General features: G+C 38.4%; 1 protein-coding gene across 1 annotated transcript in view; it reads left to right on the top strand.

Moving 5' to 3' along the window:
• The window catches only part of LOC116507731 (calpain-14-like), a 49,259-nt gene extending 38,603 nt beyond the window's left edge, over positions 1-10,656 (top strand). Inside the window, exons 16-21 of the mRNA XM_032216058.1 lie at positions 1,202-1,266; positions 2,366-2,434; positions 4,063-4,141; positions 8,051-8,167; positions 9,274-9,329; positions 10,026-10,656. Coding sequence (XP_032071949.1) covers positions 1,202-1,266; positions 2,366-2,434; positions 4,063-4,141; positions 8,051-8,167; positions 9,274-9,329; positions 10,026-10,052 — 413 coding nt within the window. The 3' untranslated portion in view covers positions 10,053-10,656. The remainder of the gene's footprint in view (positions 1-1,201; positions 1,267-2,365; positions 2,435-4,062; positions 4,142-8,050; positions 8,168-9,273; positions 9,330-10,025) is intronic.
• The last annotated feature ends 9,232 nt before the right edge of the window (positions 10,657-19,888 follow it).

Genomic DNA, 19,888 nt, shown 5'->3' with positions numbered 1-19,888 from the left:
ATCACTAGGACTGCTTGGGTCTAGCTTTTAACTTGCCTATTTATTCTGTCTGAGCGAGGCAGAGAGAAAGAGGGCAGGAGGGAGGAAGAACGCAAAACTGTCAGTATTTATCCATGTTCCTGTTCTATTTCAGCTGGTGTAGTTAGACAAGGGACAAATCAAGCAGAAAAAAAGGAGACCAGTGACTTCTCCCAAGGTCATTCAGACATTCTGCTAAGCAGACTTCCTTAGAACTACAAATGAACAGCAGCAACATTTTACCAAGATGCACAAAAAAAAGCCTAAGATGCATTATCTTATTATTATTTTGGCAATTGATCTAATATCATCTCCAAGATGGAACCCTTAGGATAAATTGAATGAATTAGAGAGAATTAGACATACCAATGAAGGCTTGTTCAGTAGGTAATTATATTTAAGATAACTTTGGGTTACAATAGGTAGCCTTCTGTTGAAAAGTAACTGCTGCAGGAGCAAGAGCACCACAAAGTTATTGCTTCTTTGGTGTAAAGATTTGGTATGACCCACAGTGGAGGAATGATGGTGATGATGGAACTTAGCTGGCTATATTGACTTCTTTGATTAGACAAAAGACAAGATGTACATTTTTGCTGACTGGAAATCCCTTAAGGACTTTTTTGCATGGAACAGAAAAAATAAGCTTATGATTTGTGGTTTTGATTATTAGGCAGGAGAGATTATAGAAAGAAGAGAGTTATGTGAAAGCATAAAGTAAACAGTAAATCTATACATGTACTTGCAACTGATATAAAGATCAGAAGCTACTTTTGTGTTTTTTTTTTCTCTTGCCCCCTTTTCTTGGATTTTATGCTTTGATTTTTTTTCTTTTTGTTTTCTTTGCCTTGTTTTTTTTACTTTATGTTAGTGTTTCATAAATTATTTAAAAATATACGTTTGTATATGTGTGTGAGTCTCTGTGTCTCTTTCTTTATTCGAGGGACCTCTCAGAAGTAACTGCTGGACTAGTGTGAAGAACAGGATAGTTTGTCATTTTGTGTGAACTTGGGAAATGATGATTTATTCACAAATCAGGGTTAAATGACCTGGATTAGCATTTTGTGGCAGCTCATTCATTTTTATGTTCACACTGAAGATACATTGGCACGGGTCCCTACTCCTCTATGGAGAATATGGTTGCATTATGATTATACCTTTTCATTTCTTTCTTTTCCCCCTCTAGATCATCAAAATTATGGGATGAGATTTAGCCTGGATGCCTGCCGTAGTATCTTGGCCCTCCTAGATGTATCCTACTTTTGGTTCTTAGTTGTGTCATCTATTTTGCTAGCTTGACTGATTGAAGAATGCAATTCTTGCGTTATTCTGTAATAATTACTTAATATCTACTCACATGTTTATAGTTCTGAACAAAAGGAAAAAGGATAACAAAAGGAGAGAGGAACATATGTGAGTATCAGAGGTGGGTTGCTATGGGTACCGCCATTCTGGTAGTGGCCGGGAGCAGCTGTGGGAGTACCGGTATGGTGGCTCGTTTGGCCCACCCACCCACCTGTGCTCTATAGCTGTTTTTATGGCAAACGGAAAAGTGCGCATGCACAGCGCGCAGTGCCTGCGCAAACCCCAACAAGTAGCTGATTGTCACAGCGGTGGTGGATTGCGCACATGTGTGCAGTGCAAGTCAGGCACATGCATGAACAGAATGCATCAGTGCATGATCAGCGTGCCAGTAGCGACAATAAAAGCAACCCACCACAAGTGTAAATGGTTTCCTACATGTTGCTCCTGACTCTCATCACTGTTTTGTGCTACTCTAACTTATCTCTGTTTCATATTCACATTTCCTTCCCTTAAGTATTACCCTAAAGATTGAGATTCTCACAAGCAGGTCAAGTCCACAACCTTGCCATGAAGGCTGCATAATAATATCACGACAGTGAGAAAGAATGAAAGGAAGAAGCATCTTCCAGTGGGTATGAATCTCTTTGCATGTAAAACAGGCCAGAGTACTTGGCTTAAGCCTTAGGAAGGACTGCAGGATTTAGATGCATCTGTATCAACAGTCCAGCCTTATAAATTATTCATCTGAGCTAACAGGGGTTATTTTTTCTTATGTCTACTCAGCCTGACGTCTGGCTTTGCAATCTTGGAAATTAATGGTGAAGAGATTCTTTTAGGAATTGGTACAATGTTCCCTAGGGCATAATTCAAAGACTTTCAAAATCAAGACCTAGTTTTGACTTTGAGTATGTTAGACAGAAGGCAGGCTTTGCTGAAATAAATTCCTAGCCTCCTTTTTGCCAAGCTAACTTGGTTTCCAGTTTTGCTATCTCTTCCCAGCCCCAACCTTGTCTGTCATATTGTATGCCTTAACAGCATATTTCAGCTTAACAGTACTGGAACTTTGAGCATTCAAGAATTCAGATTGCTCTGGAAAAAGCTGCTCCTTTACCAGGTAAGCAACAATGTGGTATGTATGTGTGAGAGAGGGGGGGAGGGAGGGGGAGAGGGAAAAGAGAGAACAATAAATCACCAATAGGAGTGGGAGAAGAGCCCTTATAGTTTTCCTATTTTTGCTCCCATTTTTGCTTTAGATAGTATCCACAATGGAGCTGAGAGCGAATCATTGTGCACAATTGCTTCTATACTCTGTCAGCTCCAATGTAGATAGTAAAGGAAAAACAGCTTCATACCGGGGCAGGTACTAATATCATTCCAAGGTTGCTAAACTTCAATAGCTAGAGCATTTAGGATTATATGCCACCTCATAGCATTTTACATCACTTTCTGGGCAGTTAACAATGAATTTACATATTGCCCCCAACAATCTGGGTGCTCATTTTACTAACCATGAAAGGATGGAAGGCTGACTCAACTTGAGATCTATCAGGATTGAACTCTAGGCTGTGGGCAGAGTTTGCATGCAATACTGCACTTTAACCACTGTGCCATCAGGATTCCTGTAGCAATCTCATAGTTTGACTGATATAATGGCATTTAATTGAGAGTGACAAAAACCATGAGCAATATATGTTCCATTCTTCTTATAAGTATTTCAAGACTTCCTGACCTCACATTGAACTTTATGATTAATTGGGGTCTCTCTGCTATAAATATGTGTTCTCGTGGGAAAGTATTTCCAAGAATCTGTGCAGAATCTGGGATTCAACTATTGCTGATATGTATTTTTTGTTTTGTTTTGTTTTTGGAGTTCATATATGACTTATTTTTCTAATAAAATAATGTAACATGCATCTGTTGGGTTTCTGCTACCAATGTCCCAGCAAACTTTTAAAGAAGTGATAACAGCTGTTTGAGAAAGGAACAGCTGCTTCCAAGATAAAACATTGAAAATATTTTTTTGAAACAGAAAGAAAAGGGAGTTGTTGGTAGCCACCAAGATCAAGGTTAGGTTTTCCTAAAATATTTTCTAAATTAGTTTCACCCACCATATGCCAAAATACCATGCAACATTGTTAATTTGCAAGAAATGGAGACAAAAACTGGCAATTTCCCCTACAGTTAAGGCAATTCAAATTCTCTGGCAAGAAAAGCTACCATATGTAACCACTACAAATTGTACATGCAGATGTGCATTATGTTGTGCCTACCTTCTCCAATGATTGCCCATCTGCTTAATTTAAGGAAAATGGGGAAAATATAGGCTAAAATACCTTTCTTAATTATTGCCAGTTGTAGAGATTTAGCACACTTATGTTCCAATCTCTACTCCCTTGTGAATTGTGCCTTTTTTAGGAACGTCTGAAAGCTTCCCTGCATTATGGAAGAAAAAGTGCAGCAAACCTAACCATGTTTTGCATAAATTTGGGTGTTTTAGAAAGCTCAGACATCCTTAGCTGAAGAAGCATTTCATTTTTTCTTAAAATTTTCCATTGAATGAAACATTCCTGTCCTCTCCAAGAGTTCTGCTATTTCTCAGCCTCTCTTTAGCTAAAGCCGGATCTCTTGGGTCACTGAAGAAAAGGAAGACATTAATGGAAGGCTTCACCAGCAGTGAAACTGGCTGCTTAGCATGATTTCATGTTATTAATTTCTCTCTTTCTCTTGAATCTCTCATGGCAGGAAGTTTTCCAGAGAAAAGATACCCATCAATTAGGAGCCTTGGATCAGTTAGAATTTTGTCTTGCTATGCAAGAAACAGGTAAACAAAAATTGAAGTAGCGATAAGATGGTTTTGTATCTAGATGTCATGATTTGTTCTTGACCTCCTAGTCAAGTATAAAATAGCAAACTCCTTTAGCTTTTCTACAAAAATATCCTACAGCTACCAAACCTTATAAATGAGTGAACAGTATAAATGGTAGTGGAAACAAAAATCCTAGTTTCAGTCTTGGAATTAGCATTTAAAAAGCTTTCAGGTGACAGAGCTGAGGGACCTCAGAAAGAACTTTGCCCCTTACATCCACCCCATCTCTGAAAAGTGAAACAAATATCCATTCCTCATCCTCCAGAAAAATTGGAAGCAATATTTTTTGCTTTAGGTGTCTATGAAGCTTAAAGTACTGTTTTCTATTTGATCAGCTCAACCATCCCTTTCCCAGAATGCCTTTGTGTGTTTTGGGATGCATGCTTTTCTTTGATGCTCCTTGTATCATACCTGGCACTTAAAATTAACCTCTCATCAGCAGATGATTGGACCAGCCTCCATCTAAAGCAGTTTTGTTCTTGAGAGACCAATTGAATATAATCATCACCAACTCTGCTAATCTACTTTGTCTGACTTACAACACCACACACACACTCCAATATATACACAACACTTTATTTCTCTTTTAATCTATTCTCAGACTTTTTATGTGAACAACGTTAACTCAGTTTTTTCTTTTTGGTCTAAGGCCAAATAAATAGATAAAATTCCTAAAAAGCAGACTGAAACTTTTCTGGTATTATCATGTAATCAACCATATCCACTCCAGTGTTGGAAGGCCAAAGTAATAAATTAATTCAGTATGACTCCTGGTTCTTAAAAATGACCTGCCATGGCACCCTATGTATGACTATAATGACATTGCATTCACTTACATACTTACATCTTAGCCCTTATCCAGAATGTTGTGTGTGATGCAATATTTATGAACATTGAAGTAGAACTGAAACATCCTACATTGGAGTTTCTATCCAGCCATGAATTTCAGTGGATAACTTTTGGTCAATCACTGTCTTTCATCCCAATTTGACAGTTTAGGCAGTTTTAAGGATTATCTGTGGAGAAATCCTGAACCATCTCAAGATTCTGACTTTGACTGTCTCAGACTGAAATCAGTCAACTTCATCTGTCTCTGGACAAGTGCAACACATATCCAGAATTCTCTTTTAGTATCTGGGCTGTGGATATTTCAAGCCCTCACTTGGAAGGAAAGACAGAGGGTTGCTTCTAAGGAGCACTCAGATCATATTAATATCAAAATGAAACCCTCCTATTTATGCCATCTTGAGTTTTTACATTGTGTTGTTAGTCATGAAGTCCGACCCATTGTGACCCCATGGACAATGTTCATCCAGGCCTTTCTGTCCTCTACCATCCCACAGAGTCCATTTAAGCTCATACCGACTGCTTCAGTGACTCCATCCAGCCACTTCATTTTCTGTCATCCCCTTTTTCTTTTGTCCTCAATTGTTCCCAGCATTAGGCTTTTCTCCAGTGAGTCAGGGAGTTTTTACATAAGAAGTGTCAAATACATGAAACAAAATCATTCTTGCCTGGCCACATAGATGCATTTTTATACATTTTACATAAAACCAGATCAAGTAGTAGTAATGTCTTCACAATAGCCACAATAATAGACAATAGCCATTTAAAAACTTCATTAATCTCCATTATATAGAGTTGAATTATCCTGCTGACTTTATTGTTGCACTGAAATGAACCAAAATTAATTTTACCTTGTAAAATGTTTTTTAAATGATTTTGATTAAAATAGTTGCAAGGTAAATGATTGTAAGGTGACAATATGGAATACTGTTAAATGAGATTAGTACAGTATTTAATGAATCTGAAATTTTAGCTTAATTATCTTTATTTAGTTTGACATTAACAAATGTAAAGTATGGAAGTTACAGTTAAGATTATGTACAAACCAAAATAAAATTAAAGTTCATCACATTTCACTTGCATTCACATATGGTAGCAATGAACCAATCCTAAATGAAAACATAATGCAATTAAAATACCAGATACGACATATCGAATTAATGCACTTTGACTGATTAAATTAAACAACTCATTATTAATGGGCAGCAGATTCCAATGCTTCTCCTGTAAAAAGATGTTTACATTTTTGGGACTCTCAGCCCTGTGTTTTCATAGTTTCATAAATGGCAGAAGAAATGATGGCTATAATTTCATAATTGATGAGATACATAGTTCTGTGTGATATTAAAGGAGGTTAAAGATTATTTCCATATTATGGAATTGGGATTAATCATTCTAATTGCCGTTGCCACTCATGATAAGGCCAGTGTGATGTAGCAGGAAAGTTACAATTCCAGCTTTCTACAATCGGAGAACTATCGCTGTACTAAAATCAATGCAGTTCATAAACATATCAATACTTCTCAGCTTGCCTAAACTGGAATAGATAATCAGCTGAGCTACAGGATGCCCTAAAATAGTCATCCTCAGATCAGTACCTTTCAATTTTTTTCAGGCAAGGTTGGTTGGGAAATTGGGCTTTGTATGGCTTTATACTGTTTTTATCTTTGTACCTGGATATTCTGTGATTTCTTTATTTGTGTAAACTGCTGAGTGTCTTTTTGATTGGGAAGCATGGAAATTATTTAATGAATAAATAAGTAATAAACAAATACATTTGGAAAATACTAGGTTGGACAAAGCCTTTACTTCACTCAATGTGAGTTACCTACTCACTAAGGATCAGTCTCTTTGCTCCAACAACTACTTACTTTGTTATCTGGAGGGAAGTCACCAGTGAATTGAGATGGAAACTATCCACTCACCAGATATCAACCATGCAGTTTTGGATTTTGGCTATTGCCATGGGAACATAAGTTGAAACCATTGGAATTTGGAAGATGATTCTTGCGTTCCAAAAGGAACTCCTTTTGGTCACAGTCATCTAGTTCTCTTTCTCAGAGAGGCATTATTATGTGATATGAGGGGGGGGGGGAAGAGATAAATGCTACAAAATACTTGCAAATAGAATAGAATAGAATGGAATTCTTTATTGGCCAAGTGTGATTGGACCCACAAGGAATTTGTCTTTGGTACATATTCTGTCAGTGTACATAAAGAAAAACATTCATCAAGAATCATAAGATACAACACTTAGTGATAGTCATAGGTTACTAATAAGCAATCAAATTATACTAAGAAACAAATAAAACAATATAATTTTAAAGATGCAAGCAACATGGTTATGGTAATAAGTGGGAAGAGATAGGTACTAGGAAGGAAGAGACGAATAATAGTAATACAGTCTTAGTAGATAATATGACAGTGTTGCGGGAATTAGTTGTTTAGCAGAGTGATGGCATTCAGGAAAAGACTGTCCTTGTGTCTAGCTGTTCTGGTGTGCAGTGCCCTATAGCGTTGTTTTGAGGGTAGGAATTGAAATAATTTATGTCCAGGATGTGAGGGGTCTGTAGTTATTTTCACAGCCCTCTTTTTGACTTGTGCAGTATACACATAAGTGATGAATTTATAAAATCTCTTGCATATAATAAAGGACATCTTTTCTTTGTCTTATATATGTTAACCACTATAATCCATTATATTCTAAATCCAATGATGTATAATGGATTAAGTATTGAATTTGACCAGGGGCTCTGGGTTCAAATCCCTTGCTCAATACTTAAATCCATTATGATTTACTGTCAGTTATTAATCTCATGGCATGATAAAATATACATCTCCAACAAACTAATCCCTAGTGGAGATGCTACTGAATTTAAAAAATGGTACCTGAAAACATAATATATAAAGATCTGTGTTAAACTAAATTCTACTTTCCTAAATGGGATTTATTTTTTAAAAATAAATATGATTGATTGCAGTCTAAGCATCTTTGTGAGTACTGTTATGTTTCCAAAGGAATCTCACTTAGCAATGAACTTTGTAAGCTGTTGACAGTCCGGTATGGAAATCCTGATCTAAAAATCACATTTGAGAACTTTGCCTGCTTCATGCTACGTGTGGAACTCATGACGGGTAAGTAGACCTTTCACTACATTTTTGTTTCATGGGAATTTATTTCACAGATCATCCTACGCAGAACACAAATGAATGTTTCAATGAGGTCTCTTTAGATCCCTGCAAGAAACATGCAGGGATTTTTAAAAAAGATTTGCAGATATCATTAGAAGATAATGAATTGACAGTTTTTTTAAAAAATAATTCTATATCCCTTTTTAAAAAAACCTCAAAAACTTATTTTTGGACAACTATAATCAGGCAGCTTACAATGAAGCAAAAGGAAAACTCATTAGAGGAAACAAGTTTAAAAAGTATTTAAACTGACACTACGTAATACAAGCAAATAACCAAACAGCTGCAAGCAAAACAACTGAAATGTGATAGAAAAGCAAATGAATTGGGAGACAATGTCTCAGAAAGGAGATAGCTTGTTTTAGTGATTTATTTTATCATCTACCTCATGTCACAACAACCCATGATACATGGCGAAAAATAAAAGTACCCTTCTTCCCCAGGCTTAACCTCCCAGGTTTTAGGGCTTGGTGCTACAGAACCTGTGATGTTTCTTCTACAGTATGTACTATCTGCTATACTTCAACCAAGGGAGAAGTAAAGGTTTCCCTCCAGTGATTAAAGATATAAATTGGTTCAGATACCCTATTAAGGATGTGGGAATGGGGATAGGTTGATGATAAGATGCTCAAAAGCAAATATTTCCTGAAGGAGCAACTCTTCCAAATGTGACTCGTGCTTTCATCACCTCACATTTAGATAATATTTGCTTTACAAATGGTTATTATAGAATTACTTGGCAATTTGGAAATACAACAATCTGATTTGTGTACATTTCATAGGGCCATACTTTTGTTGCATTGTTTAATAATAGGCTTCCAGGAACAACTGAAGGTTCCAGTTTTCACCCTTGAAGTCCTACTTGGCTTGATAGATTACAGTTTGTGAGGCATTTAAAAAGGTGATGCTGCCTCTGTCAATTGCTTACACTGAGAGGACATTTTCTTCATCTGATCTGGTTTTTGAGGTGCAAAGATATGAAATAACCTGGGTTGCCTTTTTTCTTTCTGAATATCCCAAAATTTCTCCTCATTTCCTTTCTTTTACAGAAGCCTTTAATAATATGAGTAAAGATGGAAAAGGTATCTACCTTCTAGAGTCTGAGGTAAGGATGAGATTTCTACTATCTTTGGAGTGGGGAGGACCAATATATGTACTATGGTTCTCAAGGATAAGGAAGGTTCTTCGAAGAATGCAATGGCTAATGTCAGCACCCCCTATACTATTCCATGTACCCTATGTAAGTTCCTCTTGTGCTATTCCCAATAAACAGTGGGGAGGGGATATTATCTCAGAACTGCTGTTTGAGGCAACTGCACTGCAGCTGGATCAAGAATTCTGCCACAGGAATGTCAGGTTCTGAGTTATAATTCATAAATGTATTCCAGTAATTCTGAAAGCATTCAAATATTATTAGTATAGCTGGTATCTAGTACATTTGGCTGTGGGTCTACTGAGAATCTCCCTGATTTTGCCTTGGCAAGGGAAGAAGGTGAAAGACCTCTCTTGCCACTTCATCTCAAAGCATTTACAGAGCCTGGTACATATAATCATGCTTGCATACACATATATACATATACTGTACATATTCTTTTCTTTAGATAACTGTATTGATACTTTCAGAATTTTTAAAAATAGCCTCCTCACGTTATTGACAGAAAGAGCTGCTTTAGCCTTGATTTAGGACAAGCAACAATTCAAGATTTGTTCTCTCATTGGGACCAGTAACAATGGTTAGATAAAGTATTGCCAGTGAATATGAAATAAATGATTCAGTTTATCTCTCTATATTGTTTTGCAGTGGATGATGATGACACTGTATTCATGAAACAGTAAAAGAGAAGAACTCAGCCGAGCTACATTGGCCCTTCAGACCAGGAAGCCAAAATCATGAATGCTAATGCGACTTTTATTATAAGATTGCACTAACAGAATCTTGCAAGTATGAATGTGCAAGTCAAGTATGAGATGCTTACTCAAATTACATTCCTGTTTGGACTCAGATTTTATTGATCAGACCATTGTCTAGGCTGCAGCTCTTCCTCCTGTCTCTCAAACTTCTTCTCACAGCACATTTCAAGAGTGAAGGCAACTTCTTATTGAGCGTTTGTGTATGGTGCTTGACATTTTGAGTCAGGCTTATCTTTCTTGTGAAATTCAAAAGTGTTTCATGCATCACGAGTAATTCCACTCGTCTGTTAAGGATTGCTTGTGGGTTTAAAATAGTTTGAAAGTATTACATGACTTTGTTCATGGGGGTTTATGTTTAAAAGTAAATCTGAGTTACACAGCAACTACTTGGGCAGCAGCCTGGATTGACTGTCAGGTTAAGCCATAAATCATTTATAAACTTTTCTGCAAATCTGCAGTTAGGTCACAATGGCTACACTTATATCTTCATAGTAGCAAGGGGCAAACTAACACAAAGTTACCTAAATGGCCTCAAAGCAATTTTTCTCAAGAACCACCATTATCCAATTTGTTTGACACTTAAGACTGATTTCGGTGGGTATTCCCCCCCCCTTCTTCTTCCAATTGTACTGCTGGTTTATAGCAAAATTGTAAAATTATCTGCTCTTCAACCCATCGTAGCTTTCCTTAATTTAAGTATTAAGTATTATTTTCATTTTAAATTTACTTTTATATAATTGTATTTATAATTTCATCATATTTATATTTTGATAATATTTAATACTTTTGTATTTTGTATTTGTTATTTTTAATAGAAAAACATGAAATAATAATAATAAATGAGATATTTGACTGTGATTATTAGTATGGTCTGCAAAGTTTGGATAGCTGAATCACTGTGAAATCTTACAGAATGCCATATCTTGCCCTTGCTTTCAGTTGTAGCTTTGAGTGTTAAGGCTCCATTTTGAGGCTAGAATTAAGTAGCTGGACTACTTAAGTGTTATACAATTGTTTTATTAATGGCTTTTATAAATTTACAGTTAATTTATGGTTACCTATCAAACATTTATGAGTCTCTGTGTGATATATAACAGAAATGTAAAAGAATCTATGCAATTTTCAAATTGATGGCAGAGCAGAAAATATGCAGCATTGTTATCCTAAAAAAAAAAGCTCTGTAAATCCATAAATGTCTGATGAAATCAGGGATGGATTGTCATTTGGTTGTAACTGACTGTACTTGTTGCATTTCTCACAGGATCAATTTTAACCTTTTCAGCCTATGTAGTTCTATGCAACTAGATAATGAGAAACCCTTTATAATGATTAAAAAAAATAAAACTTAAGTGACAGAAATGTTAGCAATTTTGTTATGTTAAAACTTTATATTGCAAGGCAAAAATTTAAGCATATTGTTTACGTTGTAAACATAAACCCATTTGAAAATGGCTTCTACCAATGTAATACAGAATATTGTTCCTGGATTCTTTTATGTGTCAGTTTTTATATGTGTTATATAAATTTAAATCTATCCTTTTATACACAAAGTCTCTTTAACCTATTGTAATTGTGACAATATAATAAAACAATTGATTATGAGATTGCTACATATAATGTATTTTCTCCGTATGTCAATAAGGTTTTTAGCAACATTTAAAACAGCCCTGAGCTGTTGAAACTGTTATATCAGATGTGTAGAAAACAGTCTGTTTTGTGTGGAACACAAAAAGTTTTTAGCAAGGTTGTACGCTGTTATATAACTGATATACTTATTGTATAACTTTCATGGATAACAAAAGAAGCATTTCTGAAATTCGGACAAGACTCATTTTCAGTGTGTAGTTAAAATAATATAAAATATTTCTGAGAGTTGCATCTACAACATTCATACAAAGTCATTTCTCTTTTACTGGGGGCCATTGCAACAACAAGCAAGCAAAACAAACTACAATATTAACCATGGAGCTTATAAAGTCATGGGAAGCATTTGAAATAAAAAGGATATTGATGTGGACAAGCCTTCTTCCAATTTTCCCAGGGTAACATTGCTTTCCCCTAAAATTAATTTATGAAGAAAATGGTTAATATGGAAGTAGGCGAATGACAAATGATTCAGCTACCAGCAACAACATAGAAGAAGATTCTGTATTTCACTAACAGTCCTGGGGTATTCATCGGGTTCAATGCATTTCAGTTTCCTTTACATTTCCATCTAATTTACATTTCCATCTGACTGTGCACCTTAAGGGCATTATTGTATGTGTTTCTGCTGTAATTTTAGTTCTAGGTTATTTATTGGAAGAACTGCTAAGAACCATATTGAGCAACATAACATAGAGGTGATGAGGATGAGATTTATCCAGTCTTGGATACTGAACAAAGTATGGAACAGTTAGAGGGAGTGGATGTTTTATCAGGGAGGTGAAGAGACAGTGGGAAAATAGTATAAGATAATTGTTTCCAAATATATGAAGGGCTCCATACAGAACTTGGGGCAGAATTGTTTACAGGTTGCTAGAAGATAGTCAAAGAACAAAAATTTCAAGGAAATAGATTTCAGCTGGACCTCATAAAATATCCTAAGAAAAATATCCAATCATGGAAGCTTAGAAAGAAGTGCTGCTGAAAATGGGTGGCCATAACTTTGTGATGTTGGACTAGCCGGTTGACTACAGCAGTGTTTTTCAACCACTGTGCCGCGGCACACTAGTGTGCCGTGACATAGTGTAAGGTGTGCCGTGGGAAAAACACCCGCCTATATTGAATATAGGCACAGAGTTAAATTTTTTAACATTTTATAATGGTGGTGTGCCTCGTGATTTTTTTCATGAAAAAGTGTGCCTTTGCACAAAAAAGGTTGAAAAACACTGGACTACAGTACCCATCAATAGTTACCACAATTTATATGCAGTGAGAGCAATCATGGTTTTTAATCTCTCACTTAGGAAAGTGAGTTATTATGGTCCTTGTTATCTGATCAAGATTCTGCAACTCTTAATAAAATTTTGGGAACTTCTTAAATTGCTTGTCCTGACTGAACAGAGCCATGATGGAATTTTTCTAGATTTGGTGAGTTAAAAAAATTGAAAATGTCTAATTTGATTCTGCTGGCATGGCATCTCTCCCTAACAAAAGAGAAACATTTTTTTACATACTTATTTATCTTTAAAAGGCAGTACAATCATTTGTGGTGCTATGTATATAAAGAAACATCAAATAATTACAAAAATGAAATATGAGTAAAGCAAGCTCAATACTGCAATGGGCTCTACATGGGGTTGCCCTTGAAGTGCATCCGGCGACTGCAGTTAGTCCAGAATGCAGCCGCGCGAGTGATAGTGGGCGCACCGCGGTTCGCCCACATTACACCCATCCTCCGCGAGCTGCACTGGCTACCTGTCGATCTCCGGGTGCGCTTCAGGGTATTGATGACCACCTTTAAAGCACTCCATGGTAGTGGATCTGGGTACTTGAGAGACCGCCTTCTGCCGATTACCTCCCTTCGACCGATTAGATCGCACAGATTGGGCCTCCTCCGGATTCCATCTGCCAGTCAATGTCGACTGGCGACTACACGGAGGAGAGCCTTTTCTGTTGCAGCTCCGACCCTGTGGAACGATCTCCCCATTGAGATTCATACCCTCACCACCATCCAGACCTTCCGCACGGCCCTTAAGACCTGGCTCTCCCAGCAGGCCTGGGGATAAGTTTTTAAATTACCCGCCCGAGTGTTGGTTGACTGTTGAATGCAAGTTGGTGTTTTATTATCTATCTTGTTTACTCACTGTTTGTCTTGTATTATTGCACCCCCTTCCCGTGATTGTAAGCCGCCCTGAGTCCCCTCAGGGAGAAGGGCGGCCTATAAATCGTAATAAATGTCTAAAATGTCTAAATTTTTGGAGGGTTCAGAGGCTGTGTCAGAGCATACACCATTCTTTTGTGGCCTCTGAAAATCACATGAGACAAGCTGTCTGGTTTTGGTGAATGCCAGCCAAAATGTCATAGTGTGTCATCTTTGACATAAGCATCATGGGTTTGTCATCATTGGAGTTGAGGAACAGTCCTGTCTGTTGCCATTTGGGTGGCAGAGAAGAGAGAAGGAATTTTCTCAGGATGTTTCTCCAACGTGGGCATAAGTTTCCATCTGTACAAAAATGGCATGTGTTTTTTCTGAAAGTGAGTGGGAAAGAAGGCTGTCAGCATTCCAAATATCATGCAGAATTAAATCAGAGTCCAAGGCAGAGCTATCCTTAAAGTTCCAATTTAATAAGACAGACATGTTGGCACATCTGTGAAAAATTCCAAATCTAAAGCTTCCTGGGATTTCAGCCAGTTGAAAGTTCATGAACGTATCCCCACACCCATAAATTCATCACATCTTCTTCAGCCACACTGGCATTTCCCCCCATCTAGTTCTGGTCAGATGCAGAGGTTTGGAGACAAAAGATGACCTTGGCTTCTAGAAAAGAATGGCAACAACACATTCCACAATTCTACTCCTTTCTATTCCCCCCCCCAGTTACTACACTAATGAAACAGCATAGTGAAATAATAGAGAGTGTGGCAGGCCAAAGATCCTAAAAAAGGAATATGACTGCAGGCCTGACAAAAACAGGACTAGAAACACTTTTGCAGAACCCTAGTTTTCAAAACAATTATAGTAGTTATTCTGGACCAGATGAAAAAAAATATGAAAATCAATTAAAACTCTAAAGCTATAGCCTCAAGCCAATCTGCAAAAAAGGGAATGGTGGGGTAAATTTTAGAATTTTCCAAAATTTAATGTCACTTCACTAAGTATTATTTTAACTCTTTAAGCAACCAAATTGTGCCCGCCCTACCCATTCATAATATGGGGACAGATGGTGAGAACCTGAGTTTCCAATAACTATGTAATGAACCAATGTCATTTTTTGGATTTATGAATTATTTTGGTATTAAGTATTTTACATGAATAAATGAATGAATGAATGAATGAATGAAGAAAGGAAGGAAGGAAGGAAGGAAGGAAGGTGTATGTGTGGTTTTTTTAAAGTCAGTTCTTGTTGACGAGATTCATAAAATGACAAGCTGGTGTACCTAGCATTCACCATGTGTTTCTTTAGTTTTCCCCCCAGAAATATTTTTAACATATGGCATACTGCAGCTGATTTCCCTATTGAATAGGTTTTTGCAAAATGAAATACTGAGGTGCAAAAAAAAAAAAAGATGGCTCCCTTCGCTTTGCCTTTCTGCTATGTCTCACAGTGGATTGCACCTGAAAAGGAGCCTTGCAAAGCTTGAAGTTCAATTTATCAGCACAGTCAAGATTGATTTGTTACACCATCTATGCTGGGGAAATGAATATCTCCATTCTGTTCCCATCCAGTCCCAGAAGATCTTTGTTTTCCTCAGGTCACCTGTGTAATGTAAGGAGCTGACATTTCTGAGGAAAGAAAGAACGAAAAAAAAGAGGGGAGGAGTAGACATAGTCTGTGGAATATAAATTAACTATCAATATCTAACAAAGAAACTGCCAAGAATTAACAAGTGTTGGACTATAAAGCAAAGTCTTGGTGTTAAGAGGGTTAGGTAGAAATTGCTGTGAACAATAATAGCTGAAGAAAACCCATGTAAATATTTAATTTAGGAATTTTTACACTGATGGGCTTTTAAGCGTACCATGTGACTTATACCCATTACAAATGTGTAGTTTGTTCATCAGAGGAGTTTATGTTTTTTTGTGTTTCCTTAATGTGTTAATGTTGACAGCTGCTTTGTCATCTGTTTGGTGGAAAAGTGTGATACCCGTTCAATAAAAAAAGCTATAAACAATAAATGAATATTTCACAAGTCAAATTATAAACTTTATAAATTATAAACTGATGATATCTGTAGGATAATTTTCAGTGTATCTGTGCATTGCCAAGCAACACAGTTTTCTAGCAAAACTGTCATTCTCATCATCAAAGCAAAACTAAAAAGAATAAAAACAACAGCATTCTGACAGTTCTTTCACACAAGAGTCTATTTTGCTTTACCTCACAATGTAAATTCGAGAACAAGAAAGCAGCTAAACCACTAAAGGCTGCAAATTTAGAAGGGAGCCAATAAGAAAAGATGGAGTTGTGATCATGTTTAGATGCCTGCATTTTTAAATGATAGAAACTAATTTTATAATTTAACTACCAACCTTATTCATGGATTTATTGGAGTACAGGTAGCCCAGGTTCATTTCATACAGAGCCGAGGTGACGCAGTGGTTAAATGCAGCACTGCAGGCTACTTCAGCTGACTACAGTTCTGCAGTTCGGCTGTTCAAATCTCACCGGCTCAGGGTTGACTCAGCCTTCCATCCTTCCGAGGTGGGTAAAATGAGGACCCGGATTGTTGTTGGGGGCAATATGCTGGCTCTGTAAACCGCTTAGAGAGGGCTGAAAGCCCTATGAAGCAGTATATAAGTCTAACTGCTATTGCTATTGCTATTGCTACTTAGTACTTGGATTTTTTTGTAAAAGTACTTCAGCATTAATCTCCTAAGGCTGAAGATCTCAGTTAATTAGTATGAAGCTTATTCATTTATTTTTAAAGATTTAAAAGAGAAGATTTTCTCAAAGATGTTAGGATGAAACATTAGGTTTAAAAATAATAGAACAAAACACGGAGAGTAACTAGGCTAAATATTAGAGTCTCCACATGATATAATTGCAGTCCCAATCTGCTAACTGTAATGTAAATATTCTACCTGGAACAGTTTCATAGAGTATGCTAATAGAATAAGAGAATTGGAAGGGACCTTGGAGATTTTCTAGTCCAACCTCCTGCTCAGGCAGATAACCCTATATCATTTCAGACAAATGGTAGTCCAGTCTCTTCTTAAAAACGTGCAATTTTGGAGCATTCATAACTTCTGGAAGCAAGTTGTTCCACTGATTAATTATTCTAAGTGTCAGGAAATTTCTCCCTAGTTCTAGGTTATTATTCTGATAGAGGCTATAGTGTAGTCTTCTTTGATTCTTGTTAATTGATATTGTAGATATGTTGAAACTTTAACTTCCACAATCCCCAGCCCTTCTCTTGTGGCTATTCTGAGTAGGAATTGGGGCATGTCCCATGACCTTCAGATACACCAAAAGAAGATATGTTGCTAATTTCCTGCACTGGCACACATTTAATTATTTAATGTTTATACTGCCATATAAATGATGTTCAAATGATGCACATTGTAATACCCTACTGTCATAAATAATAGTGCCTCTAATAGAACGCTCCTATGACAACTACAGAACAATCAACTATTTAATAAATAACAGTAAGGCATATTATTTCCCAAAGGAGTGGCTATACATCCCTCTGGAATAATTTGGGTTTTACTGCTTTCTGATGGAGCTAATCTAGTGTCCAAGGCAGGTTGTTATCACAGTGTTGATGCTACAATGTAAAAAATAATTTCCTACACTGAGTTCTGTTTATCTCATAAAAATGTTGGATTACTGAATTCTTATCAAAAGAAGTAAGTACTGCATGCATAGTTCTGGTTAGAGAAGATACCTTGGGTCAGACCATATAGAGCTGTGTAGGAAAATTGTGTTTGGAAACATATCAGTAACTGTATGTATGCATTCCTAATTTTAGTACCTATTACCTATTACAACCAGGTTACTACATTCTCAGATGTAATTTCTTTTTTTGTCTTTAAAGATAACTCAGTGTAGAGACTTACATAGTAATCTACAGATATGGTTATATGAACATGTTTTCTTAAAGTTAGAAATGATGTCTAGATTACCATGCTTAAAGGCTAATATCACCTTTAGTTAAAAAGCTAACAAAGTCTAAATTCCAGGTTACATTTAATTTATAGCTCTTTTTACTTTCAGCATGTAGATTTGAAATTGAATGTATAAGTTTGGCTACATAGCAGGTGGCAATATCTAAGCAACTTTGGTGGATTTGAAAAAAACTAACGATAGTACCTAGATGGTAAATGACAAAAAGTGCTAGCTGTTAGGCTAGAACAGTGATGGCTAACCTTTTTCTAAAAGTGTGCTAGAATTGTGTGTGTGCACGCTATTGTTTGCGCTATTGCGTGCATGCTTGTGCCCACCTGCGGATGCGTGAGCAACCTCTCACCTGTGGACACACGAGTGACCTCTCACCATGCATGCACAGATGAGCCCTGTACAGGGGGGAATTTTTGCCCTCCCCAGATTACAGAGGCTTTCCTGAAGCCTGGGGAGATGAATAAGGCCTCCCCCAGCACTCCAGAATGCTGGGGAAGGCCATTTTCACCCTCCCTAGACTTCAGGAAAGCCTATGGAGCCTGGGGAGGGTGAAAAACAAGCCCAAAAGCCCAACCAGAAGTTCAGAAATGAATTTCCAGTTGACCCATTATGCCTGTTTTTCACTCTGTAGGCTCCAGAGTAAGGTGACCAGATATCCCGCTTTTGGCGGGGCAGTCCCGAGTTTTCACAATTTGTCCCGCGTCCTGCGGCGTTTTAAAAAAGTCCTGATTTTTGGAAATAATGCACGACAAGTAGTATCTCAGTTTCACTCCAACGATTTTGAGAAATCCACCGGTGACTTCTTACTATGCTAGCTGAGAGTTAGAGGCCGCCTGAGCTGCTCCCTCCCATTGGCTGGTTGCTCGGGGCCACGCTCCTCCCCTTTTGCATCCTTATTGGCTGGCGGGCCTCTCCGGCTCTTTTCCCTCCCACCCCGCCCCCACGAAGCGTCCCCACCATTCGCTTAATTGCTGCCGTATGATCCTGGAAGGGGTGTGGTGAATTCTCCTAAGTCGAATTGGGTTCCCGCGGTTCCAAATGGAATTCATTCTCACCGTTCCCTCTTCAGAGAGTTAACAAAGGGCGAGAGCCCCCTGGATGTGTGGATGGGAGAAATTCTAAGTGCTTGCCATGGGTGAGTGGACGAAAGGGCCTGCTGTGCGAGGGCGAGGGAAGAACAGGGTGGGGTCTGTGGGAAGTTGGAGGGAGGGGGCTCAAGGGAGGGGGGAACCAAGATGGTGGTGGCTGAAGAAGAGGACGTCTTGCGGCCGCTGCTGCCACCAACGCCACCAAGGAATTGCAGGATGTGGCTGTGTGCCAGGAGGGCAGACTGCGGGGCTGGAGGCTACGCGGCGGCTGTGCACTGCCGAGCACTAGCAGGAGTCATGGGGCGGGTTGGCCAAGTGGCCTCGCATGCAGCTCACCTCGCTGCCCGATGGAGGCTGCCCGGCTGCTGGCGCTGCTGCTGGCACTACTGCATCTCTGCTCTGCAGCCGAAGATGCCACCGCCACCCCCTCGCCAGCTCTTCCGCCTGGATGCCCGCCGCTCAGGAGCCGCCTGAAGCTTTCCTGCCCACCACCGGCTGCACTGCGGCCGACTCGCCCCGGGCAGGCTGGAAGGCTTTGGGTGGCTCCTGGGCGGCGGGCGGCTGGGTGGGAAAAGCCGGCGAGGGGGTGGCGGTGGTATCTTCAGTGGCAGAGCAGAGGTGCAGCAGCGCCAGCGGCAGGGCAGTCTCCATCGGGCAGCAAGACGAGCTGCGTGCGAGGTCGCTCGGCCAGCCCACCCCGCGACTCCTGCTAGTGCTCGGACTGGAAGGCTTCGGGCGGCCAGAAGGTGAAGATGAGGCCAGGTGAGGAAGAAGGACCTGGGCACGCTGGGCTACCTGTTGGGCACTCCTTCGATTCCCCCCCCCATCAATGGTGGTAAATTTTAAAATTTTACCAATTTTAAAATCTGGTCACTTACTTCCAGAGGCTTTCCTAACAC

This window comes from Thamnophis elegans, chromosome 4 (assembly GCF_009769535.1).
Source record: "Thamnophis elegans isolate rThaEle1 chromosome 4, rThaEle1.pri, whole genome shotgun sequence".
In the NCBI taxonomy this organism is placed as follows: domain Eukaryota; kingdom Metazoa; phylum Chordata; class Lepidosauria; order Squamata; family Colubridae; genus Thamnophis; species Thamnophis elegans.
This window is presented reverse-complemented; position numbering and strand designations above follow the sequence as displayed.